At 33.2% G+C, this 21,631-nt stretch overlaps 4 protein-coding genes across 5 annotated transcripts; 2 read left to right on the top strand and 2 right to left on the bottom strand.

Annotated features, from left to right (window-relative positions):
- Positions 1,678–4,939, top strand: LOC109351710 (anti-sigma-I factor RsgI6). Its single transcript, XM_019593274.1, has 8 exons — positions 1,678–1,878; positions 1,968–2,002; positions 2,123–2,276; positions 2,746–2,918; positions 3,020–3,121; positions 3,576–3,722; positions 3,840–4,478; positions 4,563–4,939. Exons 1-8 carry the CDS (start codon positions 1,803–1,805, stop codon positions 4,896–4,898), a joined length of 1,662 nt encoding a protein of 553 aa, XP_019448819.1. The 5' UTR covers positions 1,678–1,802; the 3' UTR covers positions 4,899–4,939.
- Positions 10,029–13,508, top strand: LOC109353202 (auxin transporter-like protein 5). Its single transcript, XM_019595422.1, has 9 exons — positions 10,029–10,258; positions 10,324–10,492; positions 10,642–10,827; positions 10,904–11,016; positions 11,165–11,348; positions 11,455–11,552; positions 11,785–11,992; positions 12,622–12,879; positions 13,075–13,508. Exons 2-9 carry the CDS (start codon positions 10,331–10,333, stop codon positions 13,309–13,311), a joined length of 1,446 nt encoding a protein of 481 aa, XP_019450967.1. The 5' UTR covers positions 10,029–10,258; positions 10,324–10,330; the 3' UTR covers positions 13,312–13,508.
- Positions 16,981–17,931, bottom strand: LOC109353205 (glycine-rich protein 2-like). 2 transcript variants are annotated; one of them, XM_019595425.1, is made up of 2 exons: positions 17,579–17,929; positions 16,981–17,467 (listed from the first exon to the last, which is right to left on the bottom strand). In XM_019595425.1, the coding sequence occupies exons 1-2, from the start codon at positions 17,838–17,840 to the stop codon at positions 17,253–17,255; spliced, it is 477 nt and encodes a 158-aa protein (XP_019450970.1). In that variant the 5' UTR covers positions 17,841–17,929; the 3' UTR covers positions 16,981–17,252. The 2 variants fall into 2 exon arrangements, with proteins under 2 accessions (XP_019450970.1, XP_019450969.1); XM_019595424.1 differs by having other exon boundaries at positions 16,981–17,931.
- Positions 20,283–20,944, bottom strand: LOC109353206 (glycine-rich protein 2-like). Its single transcript, XM_019595426.1, has 2 exons — positions 20,564–20,944; positions 20,283–20,491 (listed from the first exon to the last, which is right to left on the bottom strand). Exons 1-2 carry the CDS (start codon positions 20,883–20,885, stop codon positions 20,451–20,453), a joined length of 363 nt encoding a protein of 120 aa, XP_019450971.1. The 5' UTR covers positions 20,886–20,944; the 3' UTR covers positions 20,283–20,450.

Here is a 21,631-nt window from a genome sequence, read left to right as displayed (position 1 = left end):
GCTTTGTGTTATCTAGACCCGTATAAATTATGGGTTGCACACTATGACGTGTCCCCCGTGTTAGAAAGCCCTTGATATTCAGGTCCAAGGTAGAGACAGATTTTACCATTCAAATATGAGAGCATACTTCACTTAAAAGGCAAAGATGTATTCGTGTCCAAAACTTGTCTGCATGTGGTTTGAATAGGTGTCTATACTTGAAACCATGTGCCATTTTACAAAGCGTGGGGAACACTCTAAGTCTAAACATAGCAGATCCCTATAGTGATGCGAGCGTGCATGTCAACTCATTAAATGTTCCTATGAAGCAACATTGATCACCACCAAGTTTGTGGTCACTAACAGTACCATATAATACATACCAAAAACTTACCCTTAGTTTTATTAGGTGGAGTCGCTTTGCTTCATTCATTATTCTTTTCCTGCTATCCTGAGGTGAAATTTACAGCAACAAGCTTTTGTATCATGAATTTCTTTCCATGAAAAATGTTTTATGTACAAATAATTTGATTTTTGAATATGAGGTAAACATATGCTGTTCCAAAATAATGTGTCATTTCATATGTTGCTGATTGTGATTGGTCAGAAAAATGATTAATTATTAAAATTTTAATTTAAATATTTTTTTTAAGATATGTAAAAAGAAAATAAATATAAGTTTATCTGGAGGCAATATGAAGAAATTACTTTGCATACATTTACACGCACCTATATATGCTGCACGGTTTTCACTAAATGGATGTGCATCAAACAATAATTTAGTACTACAGTAGTAAAATTTTCAAGCATTTATGATGGAGCTATGTTGCTATATGCCTATATCAGAACTCAGAAGTGAGTACACCGTAACACAGTCTTTTTGCTAATAAAGTGTCATTTCAGGTGTCATTGATTTATCAGAAAAATATATAATTATTAAAATTTTAATTTAAAAATATTTTTTTAATTAATTAGATAAAATAACACATACAGTCACACAATTTGCGGGGAAGTGGATATGCTCTTAGAAGCAATGGGTCGTTATTTACTTATTTCTGTCAGTGGGCTATGACTTCATGAAGTTCTGTAAATCGTACCTAAAATGGTCCTAACCCCGATTCACCTAAATACTTGTACTTGACCAAAATTGTATGCCCTGTTTTTTGTGAGCCAATAAATTGAAGTTACTATACTTCAAATTAATCGACCAGTTTGTAATCCGTGTGATTATTGATACAATCTTGGTAGCAAAATATCTAGCTTAATTAATACCCCATATTGGCTATTTGGCACTTGCTATAATTTTAAGTTGTTAGACATTTTTTTAAATCTTTAAGAGTAATAATATCAATTCTTAGCATTATACACTCCTCTCAAATGTACATCGCAAACTTCAATTCAAATGTACAATTTACAAAAGTTATAACTGGATTTTTAACTGTTTTGCCAACTGCAATCCATTATAGAATAAGACACAAGAGTTACCACATAAACTGGTAATATATTTGTCTTTTAACTAATAATCACAGGAATCTCTCCTTTTTTCCTCTACCTTGCATAGCATGTGAATAATAATAGTAACGTCCTTCATGAAGGTCCAATAACACTGTTTCCTTGTGATATCACCTCCAAATCCCATTAACCTCGAAATACAATCTTTTTGTGGCATTTTCTTCCCTAAAACATTCCTTTATTTAGGGGGATACAATACTAAACACACACATTTTTCATATATAATAGACCATTGCCCATTTCTTTCTTTTCACTGTGTACAACATTTTCATTTATCATATCAGTGAGTAGAAAAGTGATCAGTTCCAAAGATGCATCAGGACATTCCATTCTTTTGTCTTATAGTCTTCTTGCTAATAGGGTCTTCTTTGGTTTCTCCTTTATATGGTTCTGATACTTATTCCCACACCTTCATTAAATTATCACTAGAAAAAAGTTTACTTTTTTTCCTCCTAATTCTGTTTTTCATGCTGCAGATGGACCCATATATGATTCAACTGCTTACACTGAGGTAAAAAAAATCAACTTTACTATTGAACTTTGATTAAATATATAATTTTTTTATGTTATGGTAAAATGCAATGGCCATTTAATTCATAATTGACACAAAGTATGATGAATTGGTTGGTAGTGCAAAGAGCAACCTGAGGAAGCACTTTACCAGGGTGGGATTTTCCAGAGTCAATCACAGTCTTGGGTCTATGAAGATGGCATTTCCTTCTATGGTTATATGCCTTCATTCCTTCTGCATAACCTCACTCAGGACACTATGTACTGTTTTTCTGGTTGGGTCTTCTTTACAAACTCTGTTTGTAGTACTTTTCAATTAGCTTTGTGATGAAATGATATTGAAGTGATTGATATACATTATAACCTTGCAAATTGTAATTAAGTGATAGAGTATATATTTTTATAAAACAATACCCTACAACAAAAAATGTTGTTTTCACTCAGTAATCAGTATGAATATAGAACTATGCATATCAACTAAACGTTAAATTAATTTGGCCACTTTTTGAAGAGCAATATGCTAGATGTGCCTAAATACTCTTAAGATTTTATCCTAAAGATCCTCTTGATACCAAGTAAAGTGAGCATTGAATGAAAGAAATGATGCATTCATCATTTAGGAATATAAAAACATGCAATCTTTTCTTTACTTAGTATTAGGAAATTTAGGAGGATGAATCATCTCCTTTTTTAATCATGTATTCTTAGTTCTTAGAAATGATAATGTATATTTTTATTTTACAGTTTGGGTGAAAATTGAAGGTTCAAGTTCAGGTAAAATACGTGCCAGTCTACAAACAGAAAATGAAACACATAATTGTATTGGGACAGTTTCTGCCAAGAGTGGATGCTGGTCATTTCTCAAAGGTGGATTTGTTCTAAATCAGCCTTCTAATTTTTCTATACTCTTCTTTCAGGTAACTTTGTCTTTTAACTTTATTAATGAAATTGTCATATTTAGCTAATTGCTTCAATTCAATATATTTGGCTTTGTTTATTTCATTTTGTAATAATGCAGAACACTAATGGTGAAGATATCAGTATAGAGTTAGCTAGCCCATCTCTAAAGCCATTTACCAAGGAACAATGGAGAGTCAATCAACAATATATTATCAACACTGTGAGGAGAATTAACTTTTATTCTTCATAAATTTCAGCATGGCAAAAAAAATATCCTGTTAGTTTAACTGAAACTTGTATAGCATGTGTAATCACAGCCAATCAGAATCTCAATACAATTGTATTTGAAATTTTGTTGTCATTTTAAATTATTTCAATGACTAATCAGATTTTCATTAGTTACATATAGGTACATATTTGTACACCAAGTTTCACTCTTTAATTTTCAAGTGTATGACAGACCAATGAAAACTTAAAATGTGGTCTTGTCTCAAAGCCAAAGACTAATAAGACTTCCAAGATTAAATCTTGCAAGTGTGTTCATATGAACAAGTAAAAGGGTCATATAATATAAGCAAATATTATAATTAGTTAGAATAAGATGTGTATGTGTCAAGAAAACAAAAACACAATTCGTGTAATGTTTCAACTTGGTTTCCTTTTGCATTTGACAGAAACGAAAGCAAGCCGCAACAGTTCATGTGTCAGATATCAAAGGAAGGAGAGTGCAAGGAGCTACTATGACTATAGAGCAGGTCTCAAAAGAGTTCCCTTTTGGATCTGCAATAGCAAATACCATTCTTGGTAATTTGCCTTATCAGGTTTGAATATATCCAATTAACCATTTTCCACAACATAGACATTAGCACAATAAAACTCATTCCATTATGATGTTCAAATGCTAGTTAAAAATCTCATAATCATATATCATCTTACAGAATTGGTTTGTGAAGAGATTCAATGCTGCTGTCTTTGAAAATGAGCTCAAGTGGTACGCAACCGAGCCTAATCAAGGCAAGGTCAATTATACCATTCCAGATCGGATGCTGCAATTTGTTAGAGCTAACAAAATCATAGTTAGAGGGCATAACATATTCTGGGAAGCTCCTAATTACACACCTAAATGGGTTCAGAACCTTACTGGCATTCAATTACAAGCTGCTATCGATTCACGAATACAAAGTCTGTTGAGTCAATACAAAGAAGAATTCATACACTGGGATGTCAGCAATGAAATGCTTCATTATGATTTCTATGAGCAAAGACTTGGACCTGATGCCACATTGCATTTCTTCGAGACCGCACATAAGTTAGACCCCTTAACAACCTTGTTCATGAATGACTTCAATGTGGTGGAAACTTGCAGTGATGTAAATTCCACCGTTGATGCCTACATCTCAAGGCTAAGAGAACTGCAACATAATGGCGTCTTTATGGATGGAATCGGCTTAGAGAGTCACTTCACAGTACCAAACCTTCCCCTTGTAAGAGCTATCCTCGATAAGTTCGCAACACTTGACCTACCCGTTTGGCTAACCGAGGTTGATATTAGCAAAACACTTGACAAAGATGCACAGGTGAGCAAGTTTAGCCTTAGATGAAACGATATATCGATTACCAATTTCTTAAATAAATTTCTTTGCTCCATTTTCTGTGCATAGGGTATTTATTTGGAAGAAGTATTGAGGGAAGGTTTCTCACATCCTTCAGTGAATGGGATTATGCTCTGGACAGCACTTCATCCAGAAGGGTGCTATGAAATGTGTCTCACAGACAATGATTTCAGAAATCTCCCAGCTGGTGATGTGGTAGATAAACTTCTTCAAGAGTGGCAAACTGGTTTTATAGAAGGTGTGACCGATGAACATGGCTCATTTAGCTTTTATGGATTCTTAGGAGATTATAGAATTAGTGTCAGGTATGAAAACAGGACTGAAAATTCAACCTTTTCACTCAGTGGAGGCCAAGAAACTAAGCATTTTACTATTGGACTTTGACTGAAGCAGCTTAATATCACTATAAATATTGGTTTCTTATCCATGCTATTATGACATTGATAGATGTATGCAGAGATTCACTCAAAATTTGAAAATCTATCATTTGAAATTGCAGTGGAAAAATTTCTTCAGAATCCTATTGGTTTATCTGCTGTAGTACACTCATGTTTCTGTACCCAATCTAATTCCTATATTAAGTGTATGAAAACCTTGTACTAGAAACTTTGCCTATAAAAAATATAACCGTATTAAAAAATGAAGAGGTCCACCTACTCCAAACTTATTGTTCATCCTAGTCATCAATTCTAGGGAAATCTAATGGTAAAGTAACAATTGCAAATTGGATCAATAACTTCTTCCATCACATATTTTTATGCATATTTATATCACATGTTTATTGGGTTTTTTGTTTTTAGGCTTCCATTGTGATACTGGGTTGGCTTTTGATTAACCCAAGATACAAACTTGGACCGAGAGTTGTATTTTACACATATTGGGCCTAAGTTGTTTTCCAAGTGGAAAAAAGAAAAAACAAATGGATAGACAGAGAGCACTATTGTTTGATTCTTGACATACTTCTTGTTAAAAAATAGATTGATTCTCTATATTTAGTTTAATTATATTTGACACCCCTTTTATTTTAAAGTTATGTTAACATTATTATAATAACCTATGAAGAATGATATATTATCGTACAAAATCAATCTATAAATTTTTTAGCGTAATATTTATGTATTATTAGTGTAAAAATTTATACACGTTCAATACATTACTCACTATTCATTTTTATTATTTTTTTGAAGAGTCAATAATCATTAAACATAAATAGTAGATGATACGTGACAATGTATAAATAACATATATTGTTAGTTTATACATTTTTTTCTTTAAATCTTTTTCAACCTACATATGTCAATTGTATTTGACCAGTTAATAAGAAATACATTTCACTTTCTTATGTTCTAGAAGGATTTGTAAGTTAATTTTGTAGAAAATGAATGGTATGTGTAATAATGGTAACTAAATCTCAAAAGAGATGGATGTAAATTTTAAACAAGAAAATATCAAGTATAAATAAGTTGTATCTCAATATTTTTCATTACCTAATGAGAATGTTGAATATGCAAGGATACATATAAAGGAGATGAGAAGATAAGTTTCATTCAGTCTTAAAAGGTACAACTTTAATTAATGATTAATAGCATATTCAATATTCAATAAAATTGCAAAACCATTTTCACAGAACAAAAAAAGGTACTAATAAAGTGAAGCAAAAGTTTGTGTTTTATGATGGGATTCTTTTGATCATAGAAGAGGCAATAAAGTTGGGGATATGATGATAGTGTTTGTGGATAAATTAAATCCAAGCAAAACAATTAAACATATATGTGTCTTTGCAAAATAAGGTTGACCACAATTCAAGTACTAATAATGGTGCAATATTAAGGACCCACGTTATGAATATGTATCACAAGTCAATGGAGGATTGTTCTATTCCCATGCCTACCAAAAAGCCAAAATTGGTAAGTGCTAACAGAAATTACACAGCAATAGCAAGAAAGTAGATATTGGTGCCTAAAAGATTGACCTGTATAATCATTGCTATGTATAATCATGTATACAGAAAGTAATCCATACAGTCAAATTTTTCTCATGTTTAGGAATAACAAGATATAATACAGCTTCAGATTTCACAGGGCTTAAAGTGTAGCAGTAAAGCTTGAAATTGCAAACTTAATATTGATATTGGATTTGGTATATGATTATAACATCAATGTAGTTCTTCACACCCCTTTGACCAAAATGACCAATAACTTTGAAATATTGAGTTGACTTTTCAAGATGAACTCTTGTTTCTGTCTCAACTCTCAAGATTATCATTGAAATTCAACAATGCAACATTCCATCCATGGTCCCCTACCTTAATTAAGAATTGCAATATGCTTCATGAAACAAAATTTTGCAACGAGTATGCCATGGCTTAGTAGTTTAAAGTTTTGATTAGCCAAAAATGGAATATTCCAAGATTTTCTGTCATGAATTTTTTTTCCTAGTCACTAATCATCTTTGGATAGATTCCATAGCTAACTTTTTTTATTGGATCTCTTAATAGATACACTTAGAGTATCCACATTGGTAACAAAAAAATCGTTCATAGCGAAATAAACACGTTCTTTGTAAGTTCACCACTAGAAAGGAGTCGTTCTTCTTCTTATTTTACAATGGTAAACTAGATAAGAACCCTTCTTAAAGTTGTGAGTCAGCATTAAAAATGGAAAAATTTATTACAAAAAAGAGAAATATAAATGTGGGATAAGTTTGTGGGGTTGTACAATTGAAGGTGATTTTGGCTTTAGTTGCTTAAGTTGTTGGAAAATGTAAACAAATATAAATAATCAATGGACCCATTTAAAAACAAAAAAAAATGTGTTACATCATTATAGATGTTTCTTAAACTTGAAACAAAAAACTCAAAAAACATTAACTTGAATTTCCGATGTCGATAGTACATCTATTGAGAAGACCCTCGAGTATTAAGGCCCATAGGCCATAAAGTTCAATGAGCTCCTTCTGGCGTAGTCATGAAGCAAAATATGCCATGACAAAATTAAACTATAATACCACTATTGTTTGAAATATGGTAGAGAACACTCATAAGTCATAATTAAATCAGAAAAAGGAATTTCCCTTAAACATCATTTTGCATCGAAAATGCTACAAACGTGCACAACATACTGAATGTGCTAATTATGCTGATACCCACGTTAAGCATTAATTCCCCTGATAAGTAGAAATTGTAGTTGATTCAACGGTGGAAACATAATAAGAACATTCCCCTGTATCATAATTTTAATACCATCAAGAATTGACATTGATCAATGAAGGGTAAGGGTGCTGATATTGTATATTTGAACAAGCAATAAGGTCTCAAAAATAAGGAAGGTGGTCAAGGAGACATAGGTCACAGAGAATGTTTCTGGTCCCAGATAATTGAAAGTGTCACTGATCAAGAAGTGGGTGTGGGCTACCAACGTTTTTCATCAATATTTTTGCTGCACACCTATACAATATACATTTTTAACCTTCATTCTCATTCATCATTTTTAGATGGTAAATACCTATTTTACTCTCTCACATTTTTTGACGTTACCGGTTTACTCCTTTAAAGAATGAAAAGACCTAAAGTAGTCCAAAAAATTTAAATGATGGTCAAATTAGTCATTTTTAAGTCAAATTAGTCATTTTTTGGTCAAGTTAGTTGCTACCAAGTGTTGTAAACCATGCTAGAAAGTACTAATTTCACTTACATTTGAAATTTTTGGGACGATTTTTTTTGAATGACTAACTGATAAGGTCAAAAAAAAATATGAGGGACTAAAATGAGTATTTACATTTTATTTTTTTTAATTTCATCTCATAGTGTGATAAGCAGCACCACTAGGTAAATATAATTTTCTCATCTTGATTCATAAAAAAGACAAACTCATTATGGTTTATCATGATGAGCTGAAGGAGAATAATCAGTGAGGTCTTTAGCCAACTCATTCAAATTTTTAAAGAAGACAAATGTGAAGGTTGGTAGGTAGTAACTTTTCCTGCATTACTATTTGGACCACTGTCAGAAATCAAGACAGTGAAAACGAGGGGTGAAAGAAATGAACCATTTTTTACCCACCCATCAAATATATTGTACTATTTCTATGTACCCTTTAAAGGTTCAAAATTGTTTAATAAATATACGACAGAGCTATGGCAAGTTGCCTTTATTTGCTGCATTATTTATGAAAAGAAAAAGTGATACCCTAACAAAAACAATAAGAAAATCCTACATAGAGAATCTATAGGACTATGAGATGAAAATACATAGATATTTTTTTCCTTTATAGGAGACATTAAAGAATATTAAAGTACGAAGTAAAATCATGATAAATATTAATAATAGAGAGGTAGGGAACATGATCTAACAATTCTACCAATGTTTTGTCCATTTATTTGTCCTAGTCCTATCCCCTATGCCATTATATTATTTTGTAGTATACTCAAATGCAAGTAAATATTTAAATTGGATGTAGAATAAGAGGTATTAATTGGGGTTTGAGCATATGGAATATGGTGGAAGAGATTCTGGAGTTTACAAAGGAGTTGGCCATGTGATTAAAGCAGTTTTCTTAGACTTGCAAAGCTACCACACCCGTTTGGCTTCAATCATGAGGTCTACTCTCTTATTATTTCCATCACTCCTTCACTTCTACCGAACTTCACTAAGTGTAAGCCTCGTATATTATATCGGGCTGTCTTTTTTATACTTTTTTGTCTTGTCTAAGTTTTTTTGGTTACATGTCCTCTCTAAGTTTACCCTGTTACCTAACAAAACATTATTTTGATGTGCCGTGTTAGCCCTTCTGTTTTCCACATTCCAATACAAAAGGGATAAATATGTGCATTAAGAATTATTAAGGTTAAAGATATAAACGTGTGGACAAGGTAGTTGCAATTTCATTTGTGCCTTCTATGAAATTATCAACTAAGCATGCTTGCTAGATTCAACTTTGGCCAATGTAAAACCCATGAGACTTGAAACATTGAACATTGGAGCAAAGACAACTTCTAGAGTGTTCATTGAGCTCAATTAAACAATGGTCACAACATCACCAATTGAGTAAAAGACAGATAACTGTGTGGAGGTGAAGTTGGGTATGGTGAAATTTGCAATTATAATCAGCTAGGAAAATGGGAGAGGAAAAATTGCCCCTGTTACTTCAATTTTGATTTAGTTGCATTTAAATATAAAAACCAAACAAAACCAACCCAAATAACATGCATCTGTTGGTGTACTTTGCAATATTATCAATGTGTTTACAAGCTAATCAATTAGCTTATTTTACAACAACAAAATAAGTTCTCTATTAGTGTTTTATAAATGAACTTATTTCAATAAACTACAAACTTACAAGCTCCTATTCAATTAGATTATAAAAGAAACTTTTTTAATCTTCATCACTAATGATCCAAACCAAAACCAAAGATGTGACATTGATGTAAATAACAAAAGTTGTAATAACAAAACAACAAGAAAGGTTTAGTTTTTGTTCTTCAAAAAGCGGATTTACTCGCTTCCCAAAGACTTCTCTACAATACCTTTCATACACAGTCTCGAGAACCCTTTTGTGTTCTGTCCTGTATATATATACCATCATTCTATAACTCTTCAGCACTCTCATTTTCCATCTCAAACCCCTTTTTTAACATATACCAATATTGAGAGTTTAAAACCCATCATTCAGCTTCCACCATATAGTAGAAGTCACCACATAGAGCTAGCTTGAGTAAACCATAAGAGACCATATATAGGAGTTGAGATTCAAGAAAGAGAGTGAAAAAGGATACATTCAGATATATACTTGTATTAATAGATCAGGAAGAGAAAGAAAATGACATCAGAAGATAAGCCAGTGGAAACTGTAATGGTTGGTAACTATGTTGAAATGGAAGCTGAAGAAGGAAATCCCAAGGACATTAAGACCAGGTTATCAAGCTTCTTATGGCATGGTGGTTCTGCTTATGATGCTTGGTTTAGCTGTGCTTCAAACCAGGTTTGTTTTCACTTTTTACAATATAAATTCCATTATGTGTTTCTTTTCTTAACAAAAACTGTAGCTTGTATAATAGTGCTCCAATATTTTATTTACATGTTGTTATGATTTGTTGATGTTTATGTATGTGTATGTGATTTACATGGCAGGTTGCACAAGTTTTGCTTACATTGCCATACTCATTTTCCCAACTAGGAATGCTTTCTGGCATTCTTTTTCAACTCTTGTATGGTTTGTTGGGTAGTTGGACTGCTTATCTCATAAGCATACTCTACGTTGAATACAGAACAAGGAAAGAAAGAGAAAAAGTTAATTTCAGGGACCATGTCATCCAGGTTCTACTTTCTATACCATATCAACCCTCATTTAATTTAACTTAATTTGAATTTGAATGCGCATATATATATGCAGTGGTTTGAGGTTCTTGATGGACTCTTAGGGAAGTACTGGAGAAATGTGGGTTTGGCTTTTAATTGCACATTTCTTCTGTTTGGATCTGTTATCCAACTCATAGCTTGTGCAAGGTACTCTTTTCTGACCCTTTCTTTAACTTTATATATGCATTTCTTATGACTTAGATAAATTATTTATGACCCTAGCCCAACCCACATCACATGCATCTCTAATAATAATTAATGTAACTGTTGGAACTTGTTCTTCATTGTTGTTCAGCAATATATATTACATAAATGACCATTTGGACAAGAGGACTTGGACTTATATCTTTGGAGCTTGTTGTGCCACTACTGTCTTTATCCCTTCCTTTCACAACTACAGAATCTGGTCCTTTTTGGGCCTTGTCATGACCACTTACACTGCTTGGTACCTCACTGTTGCCTCTCTCCTCCACGGCCAGGTAATAATTCTAATATATTATATTAAATTATTAATCATGTAACATGCATACTTTGATATAGTTATTATTATAATAAGTAACACTATAATTTCCAAATGTTGTGTAGGTGGAGGGTGTTAAGCATTCGGGTCCAGCCAAGTTGGTTCTATATTTTACTGGGGCCACAAACATTCTCTACACATTTGGGGGACATGCTGTTACTGTGTAAGATATATTATTATGTGTTTTACGTTTTCACATGTTTGTCTAATTAAGATAATGCCAAATGGGAAAGCGAAATAACCATGCAACATTTGTGGCTTAACGTCATTTCGATAGTGACTCAACCTTAGGTTTCTGTAGACATAAATGTGAACATGTATCTAGTTGATTATTGTTGAATGTAAATGTGGAATAAATGTATTAATGGTAATAGTACGGGTATGTAAATGTACAGGGAGATAATGCACGCTATGTGGAAGCCACAGAAGTTCAAGGCCATATACTTGCTGGCAACACTATATGTCTTAACACTGACCCTACCCTCTGCAGTAGCAGTGTATTGGGCATTTGGAGATATGCTTCTAAATCACTCCAACGCTTTTGCTCTCTTCCCACAATCACCCTTCCGTGACATGGCTGTTATTTTAATGCTCATCCACCAGGCAATAATAATATACCATATACACTTCTATATAGATATTCTATAGTCTATACCTTACACTATATATATACATATATGTAGGGCTGAAAATGAGCCGAACTAAACAAGAGTTTAGTTTGGTTCAGCTTGATAAAGATTGACTCAGTTCAAAATTCGACTTGAGTTTGATAAGAGTTATTTTTTTAGCTCGAATTCGGCTCGACTAAAGTTCGCGAACTGTTCGGTTCAGTTTGAATGGTTCATTTGGATAACTCAAATAATTAATTAAATTTTTAAAAAACTTAATTTTTTTTATACATATTAACAAATAAATATAAAAAATAATGTATGAGTCATAATAAACATAAAAATTAGTTTATATATATATATAAATCTATCAAGTCAGCTCATTAACCTCAATAGTCGAACTATATCAAACTCAAGTTCGATTTGTTTATTTAACGAGTTCAATTTTCAGCTCATTTTGTTCATGAATCAAGTTTATCGAGTAAAATAACAAGTCGAGATTCAAATGAATATCGAGTTTCTTTAGTTCATTGTCAGTCCTACGCATATCTAGCTTATACATTACATACATATTTAAATAAGTAATTGTTGTAGCTAATTGAATAATGGTAATAATAATTGCAGTTTATAACATTTGGATTTGCATGCACCCCATTATACTTTGTGTGGGAGAAAGCAATAGGGATGCATGAGTGCAAGAGCCTATGCAAACGTGCATTGGTGAGATTGCCAGTGGTGATTCCTATATGGTTCTTGGCCATTATTTTTCCATTCTTTGGTCCCATTAACTCCACTGTTGGATCTCTCCTTGTTAGTTTCACTGTTTATATCATCCCTGCCCTTGCTCACATCTTCACCTTCAAATCCGCATCAGCCCGCCAGGTATATATGTTATGATGTTTGTTATGTGGTTCATTAGAATATGATAGTGTATGAATAGTCGATACAAACTTTACTGAACATATCTTATTATATCTTAATTAAACTCTTGGACAAACATAAAATTATAAAGGTAGGTGAACATATATTAAACTCAGTAGCATTGCATGATTATTGAACGGTTGTGATGTAATGCAGAATGCGGTGGAACAACCTCCAAAATTTGTTGGAAGATGGGTGGGATCGTTTATCATCAACATATTTGTGGTGGTGTGGGTTCTGATCGTAGGGTTTGGATTTGGTGGGTGGGCTAGTATGGTCAACTTCATACACCAGATTGATACATTTGGACTCTTCACTAAATGTTACCAATGTCCACCACCTATGCTCAACGCCACCGCACCTTCTCCGATGCACCACCCTCATGGCCACTGAACAGTGAACACTTTATTATTAAAACTTATTATCACTTCCCACGCCACCCAAGGCTTTTGCTCCATTCACCTCAAAAAGCTTTGATTAATGCATGTTGTTATTTAGAGAGTTTAGTCATATCATGCATTTATTATGTATTGGCAATGCCATAAAAACATATATAATGTATCTTCCATTTTCTTTCTCTATAGCTTTTACTGTAGTTGATCACTTTGTCATGGTCAGATTTTTTCTTTTTCACAAGGAAAAAACAACTAAAGAGATTAATTTTGAATAAATTTTAATATAAAATCTTTTACACCATGTGAATCAGCATACATTTTATGTGTGATATTTACAGGTAGTTATTACACAATGCATTTTCATAATATTTTAGATATATGAGAATGCACATTCATGCTAAATCCTAAAACAAATTAACTAATCAAATATACAATGTTGCAATGTTGGTTTCTTTTTGACACCAAAAGCAACCACAATGGTTATTCTAAAGATTGTTCTTAAATGAATAAGAACATTCTTACTCTGTTTTTCATTGTGTCATTCTTATTTCTTTTGTTCTTAAATAAGAACAATTCTTAGTTGTTCTTAACCAAAGGAAAGTGAAGAGAGAGGTAGATATTGTGAGACCCAAATAAAAATAAAAATGATGTTTGACATTGTGAGAAAAATGTTCTTATTTGATGAGGAGTTATAATAAATTATAAAATAATATGTGAGACCAAAATAAGAATGAAAATAATGTTCCATTTTTTCTCTGGTGCAACTTATGGGTATCAGTGAACTATTATGCTAATGAACTTAGTTGTGCTTTATCAAATATGCAAACAATTTTGTTTATGGTGAGTAGAAGGGGACTCTAAGAAATTCTAATCACTACATATAAACAAATAGGGGTTCCATCAGGGAAAGCATAACATTATAAAGAATAACTTTTTCTAATAATTTCGCTGGAATAAAAGTTACCAAGGAAATTAAATTAAAGCAAAAGCAGTTCTCATGTTCCATGTCTTTGGAATAGCAAAACCCAAATTGAAAATTCATCTGCTTTTTTCATCAATGTGTGCATGCTTGAAAATGATAAGATATGAAATAAAGGTGTAACGTTCAGCTAGGATAGGGGATTATTATATAGTTACAGAGAATCTTTTCCTTTTCACAATGTTTCCCAAACTATTTCAATATTCAAAGAGCGTCAAATAGCTGAGTTGAAGAAGGAAAAAAGGGGCGAGAAAATCAAACAAAACAAGACAAAACAATTGAAGAACAAAAGCAAACAATGAACTTTGCTGTTAGATATATGTGCATAGCAACATTTCCAAGCAATAAGGCTGTCAAAAACAAGTATAGTAATTGACAATGCATGTGAATAGAACAGTGCCATACATTGTCTGTGTAGGGATAAAAAGTGATAATGTAATCTATCCTATGTTCTATCTAAAGTAAAAAGACCTTTCATGCGAAATCTGAGACCATATACAGTTTTTTTTATATAACGGGAGCAAAGTGGAAAAAGGAAAAGTAGAAATTCCAAGCATAATAACAAAGCCTAGGGACTTTTCAGTTAAAGCCTTAAAAGTTCATCACATACTCTCTTTAATCGCTAGAATTGGCTCTACTCTATTTACCAAGACAAGACCCCCATCAGCTTTGGAGAAAAGCTCCTTTCATCTTCTTTAATTAGTTTAAGCACATTTCCTTCACTGATCAATGTGGCCTTTATCTATGACAATTGGATGAAATAAGAATAGAGTATGGGTAAAGTCTTTCTAGATTATGCTGTAATACAAATTAAATCGAACCAAATCAAACGGAAAAAATCTGGTTCAATTTAGTTCGATTTGCTATTTATGCATCTGTTTGTTTATTTATGAGCATATATAATGGTTTGAAGTTTGTGTCAAACCAAAATGTCCAATTGATTTATGTAGCACCTCCAACAGGGTGTTAATCCAGGATGCTTGAAGAGAATTCAAAGTTAGGGAACTAAATGATGAGTGCTCCACAATAATAGAAATCCGTAGAAGAGTGCTACACAAGGCAACAATGCAATCAATCATGTGTTTCACAAAGAATGTATTCTAACCTGCTTAGAAATCCAATCATGCATGCAGGAGTACTGCACTATTTGTAAGTTATGTATACATGGAGAGAGGGTCATAGAAATTGTTTTCATTTTCCCTAAATTCCTTTACACTGTTGGAAGGGAAATGGAACAAGACTACACTTGGCATATGTCCTAAGCATATTTGAGCCCTTTTTAGATAAGAGCTTATGCTTCCCAATGAAGCACCCACAAAGATTTTAAACACTATTATAATAGTTAACCTCCTCCACTCAGTCCAATTTTGGGCTTGACCATTAGTAGAGAGATGAGTGTAACTATTCTAAAGGATTCTACTTAAGAGGTTAAAAAACACTACCTTGTTGTCCACGTTAACCCACTTCACACCTCACCCAATTGGATATACTATAGAGCTCCCTTCTTGCAATTGAGTTGTTGCGATTGGATGTCTGATTGTCAATGCTTTGCGATTACGGGTTGGATGTCTGATTGTCAAGGTTGGATGTCTGATTGTCAAGGCAGCAGGATTAGGAATTCCCATAAAATAAAATAAAAAGGTGATATTGAGCTGTCTGTATAAACGGGCCTTATGTTTGCGACGGGTTGGGTTGGGCTAGGTATAATTTGAGCTGGTATTTTTCTGGACCAATTAATTTGAAAATGGAACCTAGATTCAAACTCCAACAAACTAGTTTTAAACCCTAAACTTTATGGAGACATTACCAAAATCATCTTTTAAGTATTCAGACCCCATATCCCTTATTATTCCAAACTCATTTCTTCACAAGTCAGTCAAAACTCATTCCCTAAACCATCAACTTCCTTGTCACACAACTTTAACCAAAACTCAACAAATTTTATTTCATTCCGCCATGTTTCCCTTCAATTTTTGCATTTTGCTTTTCATGCTCCTGTCTAACATTGAGACCTTGCCGAGTTGAAGAATGTGTTTTTCCAAACAACAAAAACAATACAATCAGACAGACATACGCTTTCCAAACATTTGAAAAGGTCACAAGACCTAAGACTGGGGTAGGTTTGGTTGAGTTAAGTGAAAGAGTGGGGAGAAGGAATGAGTTTAAAGAAAATTTGGCTAATAGGGAATGAGTTATTATATTGGATTTAAAATCTATAACATTGGTAAATCAACCACATTTTGCCTCAGTATAAGAATAATTTACAAAAATATTATAATACAATCGACCACAAATAAAAACGTACATAAAAATAACCATCTATTATGATGACCTAGTGTGGGTAGAAAAAGAACAACGTTAAAATTAAACATCGATTAACCCTAAATAAAAATCATGGCAAATTATCGGTTGTGAATCGCAAAAATTTTACAAAAAAGGGAAAGTTTTAAAAAATAACAAATAGCAGTATTTGCAAATGTTGTCACACTCATAGTAAATGTTTCCGGAAACGGCAAAACACAGTCCAGTGTTATTGTGACATTCAACGCCTATGTTTCTCGAAGGGAAGGGGTCATAATCTATGTAACATCCGCGACAACATTTAATCATCGAAACAGATATAAATAAGATTTCTACCCTAGAAGCAACACAAGAAAGGGACCAATAGCAAAATACGACAAGAATAAATTGACCAACACCGCTATAAAAAATAGCATATCAGAGAGCAAACATACAATAATCTCATAAATTCACAAAATCTCTCAATCAAAAAGCAATAACAATAAAACCCTTCCCCAAACAACTAATTACTTATAAAATTAAAAACAAAGTAGACAGATCTAGAGTTCAACACCCTAAGACTAGTTCAAAACCAAGTTCGTTGAGATCAAATAAAACCCATAAAACACCCCTTTCCCATTGACCCACACAAGCATAGATCAAGGAATTATTTTATTACTTCAACGACCACCAGCAGTTGAGCAATCCCTTGCGAAATGGCCAGACTCGCCACAGTTGTAGCAGCTTCCGCCACCTCCACCTCCACCGCCACCGCCACCATATCTTCCACCACCACCACCACCTCCTCCTTGAGGACACTCCCTAGCAATGTGACCAGACTCGCCACAGCTGTAACAACCTCCACCGCCACCTCCACCTCCACCTCCATAGCCACCTCCGTAGCCTCCATCACCATAGCCTCCTCTACCACCACGTCCTCCACCGCGTCCACCACCACCATATCCTCCTCCGCCTCTTCCACCGCCATAACTTCCTCCAGCGCCACCGCCAGCGCCGCCGCCGCGTCTGCTACCCTGCACGTTGGCACCATCAGGACCAGTGACATCAACAGCCTTGGATCGACCATCGGAATCAGCTTCGATTTGAAACTCAACAGATTCACCTTCTGCTAGGGATCGAAAACCATCAGATTTAAGCTGAGATTGGTGAACGAAAAGGTCATCACCACCATCATCAGGGGTAATGAATCCAAATCCCTTGGTGTCATTGAACCACTTCACCTTCCCCGTTACTCTCTCTGAACCCATTCTCACACCGCCGTTTGATTTTCTGAGATTAGGGTTTCAAACAATATCGCAATGAAGCAAATAATGAGAAAGGGTTCTGCTTTTATATCCATGACTCATTAACACGGTGCGACACGTATTGGGCTTTTGATAATTTTGTGGGCCCTATTCTTGATCCAATTACTATCCTTCGAGAGGATTGGACTTAGAGGTTCATCTTGTGGTCAGGAATCCTTCTTTCCTTTGTATTGCATGTGGACCGTTGGATTCAGTGGACTGGTCAATGCTGTTTCACCTTTCTTTCCAACAACTCAAATTTTATTTAAAAATGGTAGTAATATGCTAGTATTAAATAAATTGAAGATTTTTTTGTTTGTAAAAAATCATATTTTAAGATTAAGGAATTAACAGGACTCAACATATTTACCTTATAGTTAGTTGTTATAGAATTATTTAACCGTGACGTCTATTTCCATGGCATAATATTTTCATCTCAAAAGAGATAAAAGTTCAAAAAATGAAAACTATAATTAAATAAGTAAATTAATGTCCAGCAAATGTTAAAATTATGACTAATGCAATTTGTCGCTTTCAATTGAAGGTCAAACTGTATCTCACAGGATGTGATGTAGTTAACTTTAATAATAATACTCTATAGGCTATATAGTGTATAGTTATGCTCTATACACATAAAAGCACCAAATACAACTTTCTTTTTTATTTTACACACATATTGTTTTATAATTTATTACAATTCCTTATAAAATAAGAACAATTTATATTTTTCACACAATAATACACATTAATTTTATTCTTATCTTCGTTTCGCAACATTTACATTTTTCAAACAATATCTACATTTCCATCACTTTTCCCTTTATTAAAAACAACCAAGAATTGTTACAGAAAATAAAAATAACACAATGGAGAATAAAATAAAAATGTTCTTTCAATTGAGAACAACCAATGTGATTGCTCTAAACATCATCTATAACATTAATATTGTAGAATGAAAAAAAAGTGTATACAACAATAATGATACAAATTTTACATAACATCATTATAATTAGAGGTGAGTAGGACCGAACCCTACTCGCTCATCCAACATGGCCCGATCATGATCAAGTCTGATCGGGTCGAGGGTCGGGTTCGATTTCTAAAAATAGACTCACTCAATATTCAAAGACGGGTAGTGCAAGCATGACCCGCCCATCCCGTTCCAATGTGAGTCGATCATCATGTTTATGTGTTTCTACTCAAGTGTAGATAGAGTAATGATACAATTTTGGTCGAAAGTATCATTTATTATTTAATTTTTCCTTAATATATACATGATTAACAATATATACATATATCATTTTATATATCAAACTACATATTCATAATAATAAATAATATTGAAAAATATTTATCTAAAATGAGTATTCATTATATTTAATCGGGAATAGGGTCGAATTTAAAGGTTGACCCGATCGCTATTTAGGGTCGGGTTAGCTTTAGGTCTAGGGTTGAGTCCAAGTTTAAAAAAGACATAACCAATGTTTAGGGTAAGGTAAAGACAAGCTTTAACTCGTCCCAATCCGACTCATGCTCACCGCTAATTATGATATCTATTATTTATGTTTAATGATCATTAATTATTTAAAATCTAATAATACATATATGTTACACTATAGTATAATATATAACTTTAGAAGAGGATTTGTGAATTGATTATCATTCAATAGTATGAAATATGTATAATAGTTTATTTTTACATAAATTATATAGACTCTTATTAAATTCATGATTCTCCCATGGATAAGAAAATCAAATATATCACTTATAAATCATTTATTAATAAATAAAATATCATTTTGTAATTATCGTAATATAACTACATTACGAGGGTAAAATATAATTATTTTTACATTTCTAATTAACACGAATTGGACCCTTAAATATAAAAACTAATACTAAGCCCGATTAACATAATGTCTATCACTTTTAAATTAAGTCGTCTCTATTCATTGTTATGAATGTACACAAATAAAATGATTAGAATGATATATATCGTTAATAATTACATGTTATATTGGCAAAAAATTAAAGATCAATTATACTTTACTAAAAATCATTACCCGGTTAAATAAATCATACTAACAATGTGATCCGTCACATTGGGTCAAACTTGTCCCAAACTAATTAACTAAGGAATGTACATTTAATATTTGATGAATGTCCTTTAGTAATATCAGAAAATAAACATTATTATTTAATGTGTTTTTTTATAATATATTTAATGTCAAACAATCGATATATTTAGGGAGATAAATTACAATATATTTTGTCGTCATATACTTCTAAGCATCTAGATAAGACTATAGGATTGAACCCAGAAAGACCAAACAGTAGGACATGTCCACATCACCATATCCAACACCATCCTCTACTTTGAATGCATTAGATGTACTTTCAAACAGATTGAATGCATTAAATGTACTTTCATAGATATATATTGATAAGAGTTCTGATACATCATAAAAATAACAACACATGTCACTCATAAACCAATCATTGATCAATAAAGTATCATATTATGATGCAAATACGAGAATTAGGGTTTAAGGTCTGGCCACTGCCAGAGCCACCTCAATAGCCTTCATCACCATAGCCTCCTCTGCTACCGCGTCCTCCACCACCGTATCCACCTCCGCCTCTTCCACCACCATATCCACCTCCGCCTCTTCCACCACCATATCCACCTCCACCGCGTCCTCCACCGCCATAACCACCTCCGCCTCTTCCATCGCCATATCCACCTCCGCCGCCGCTTCCGCCGCGTCTGCTACCCTGCACGTTGGCACCATCAGGACCAGTGACATCAACGGCCTTGGTTCGACCATCAGAATCAGCTTCGATTTGAAACTCAACAGATTCACCTTCTGCTAGGGATCGAAAACCATCAGATTTAAGCTGAGATTGGTGAACGAAAAGGTCATCACCACCATCATCAGGGGTAATGAATCCAAATCCCTTGGTGTCATTGAACCACTTCACCTTCCCAGTCACTCTCTCTGAACCCATTCTCTCTCACGCCGCCGTTTGATTTTCTGAGATTAGGGTTTCAAGCAATATCACATTGAAGCAAATAATTAGAAAGGGTTGTGCTTTTATATCCACGATTCATAAACACGGTGCGACACATATTGGGCTTTTTCTATTTTTATGGGCCCTATTTTGCCAGTTTATCTGATCCAATTACTATCCTTTTACCAATAGTCTTTCCTTCAAGTGACACGTATTTGATTTTCATTAAGCAATGTTTTCATGTTCGATTTTTGTGGATGAAAAAATATTCGCTAAAAGAGTTAGTCTCACATACATGTGGATATTCCCGGTTGCTCCACTGCGAGAATATATATGAGAACCCAAATTTTTTTTACTATCCTTCTATACGATTGAGGGTTTTAGAGGTTCATCTGGTGGTCAGGGCTCATTCCTTTCTTTGTATGTGGACCGTTTTGGATCCCTAATTCTACTTCATTATGCTCAGTTGACTGGTCAATGCAGTTTCACCTTTCTTTTCAACAACTCATAAATTTTATTTTAAAATGGTAGTAATGTGATAGTATTAAATACATTGAAGATTTTTTTTTGTAAACATCATTCATAACATTAACATTGTAAAATGAGAAAAAAAATTATGCACCAATAGTGAGACGAATTTTACATAATATCATTATATTATCTATCATTTATGTTTAATAATCACTTACTCTTTAATAATATACTTATTATATATAAATTTTTACACCAAAAATATATATATA

The sequence above is a fragment of the Lupinus angustifolius genome, chromosome LG07 (genome assembly GCF_001865875.1).
Source record: "Lupinus angustifolius cultivar Tanjil chromosome LG07, LupAngTanjil_v1.0, whole genome shotgun sequence".
In the NCBI taxonomy this organism is placed as follows: domain Eukaryota; kingdom Viridiplantae; phylum Streptophyta; class Magnoliopsida; order Fabales; family Fabaceae; genus Lupinus; species Lupinus angustifolius.
The sequence above is the reverse complement of the archived record's forward strand: the minus strand, read 5'-3'. Positions and strand labels throughout refer to the sequence as shown.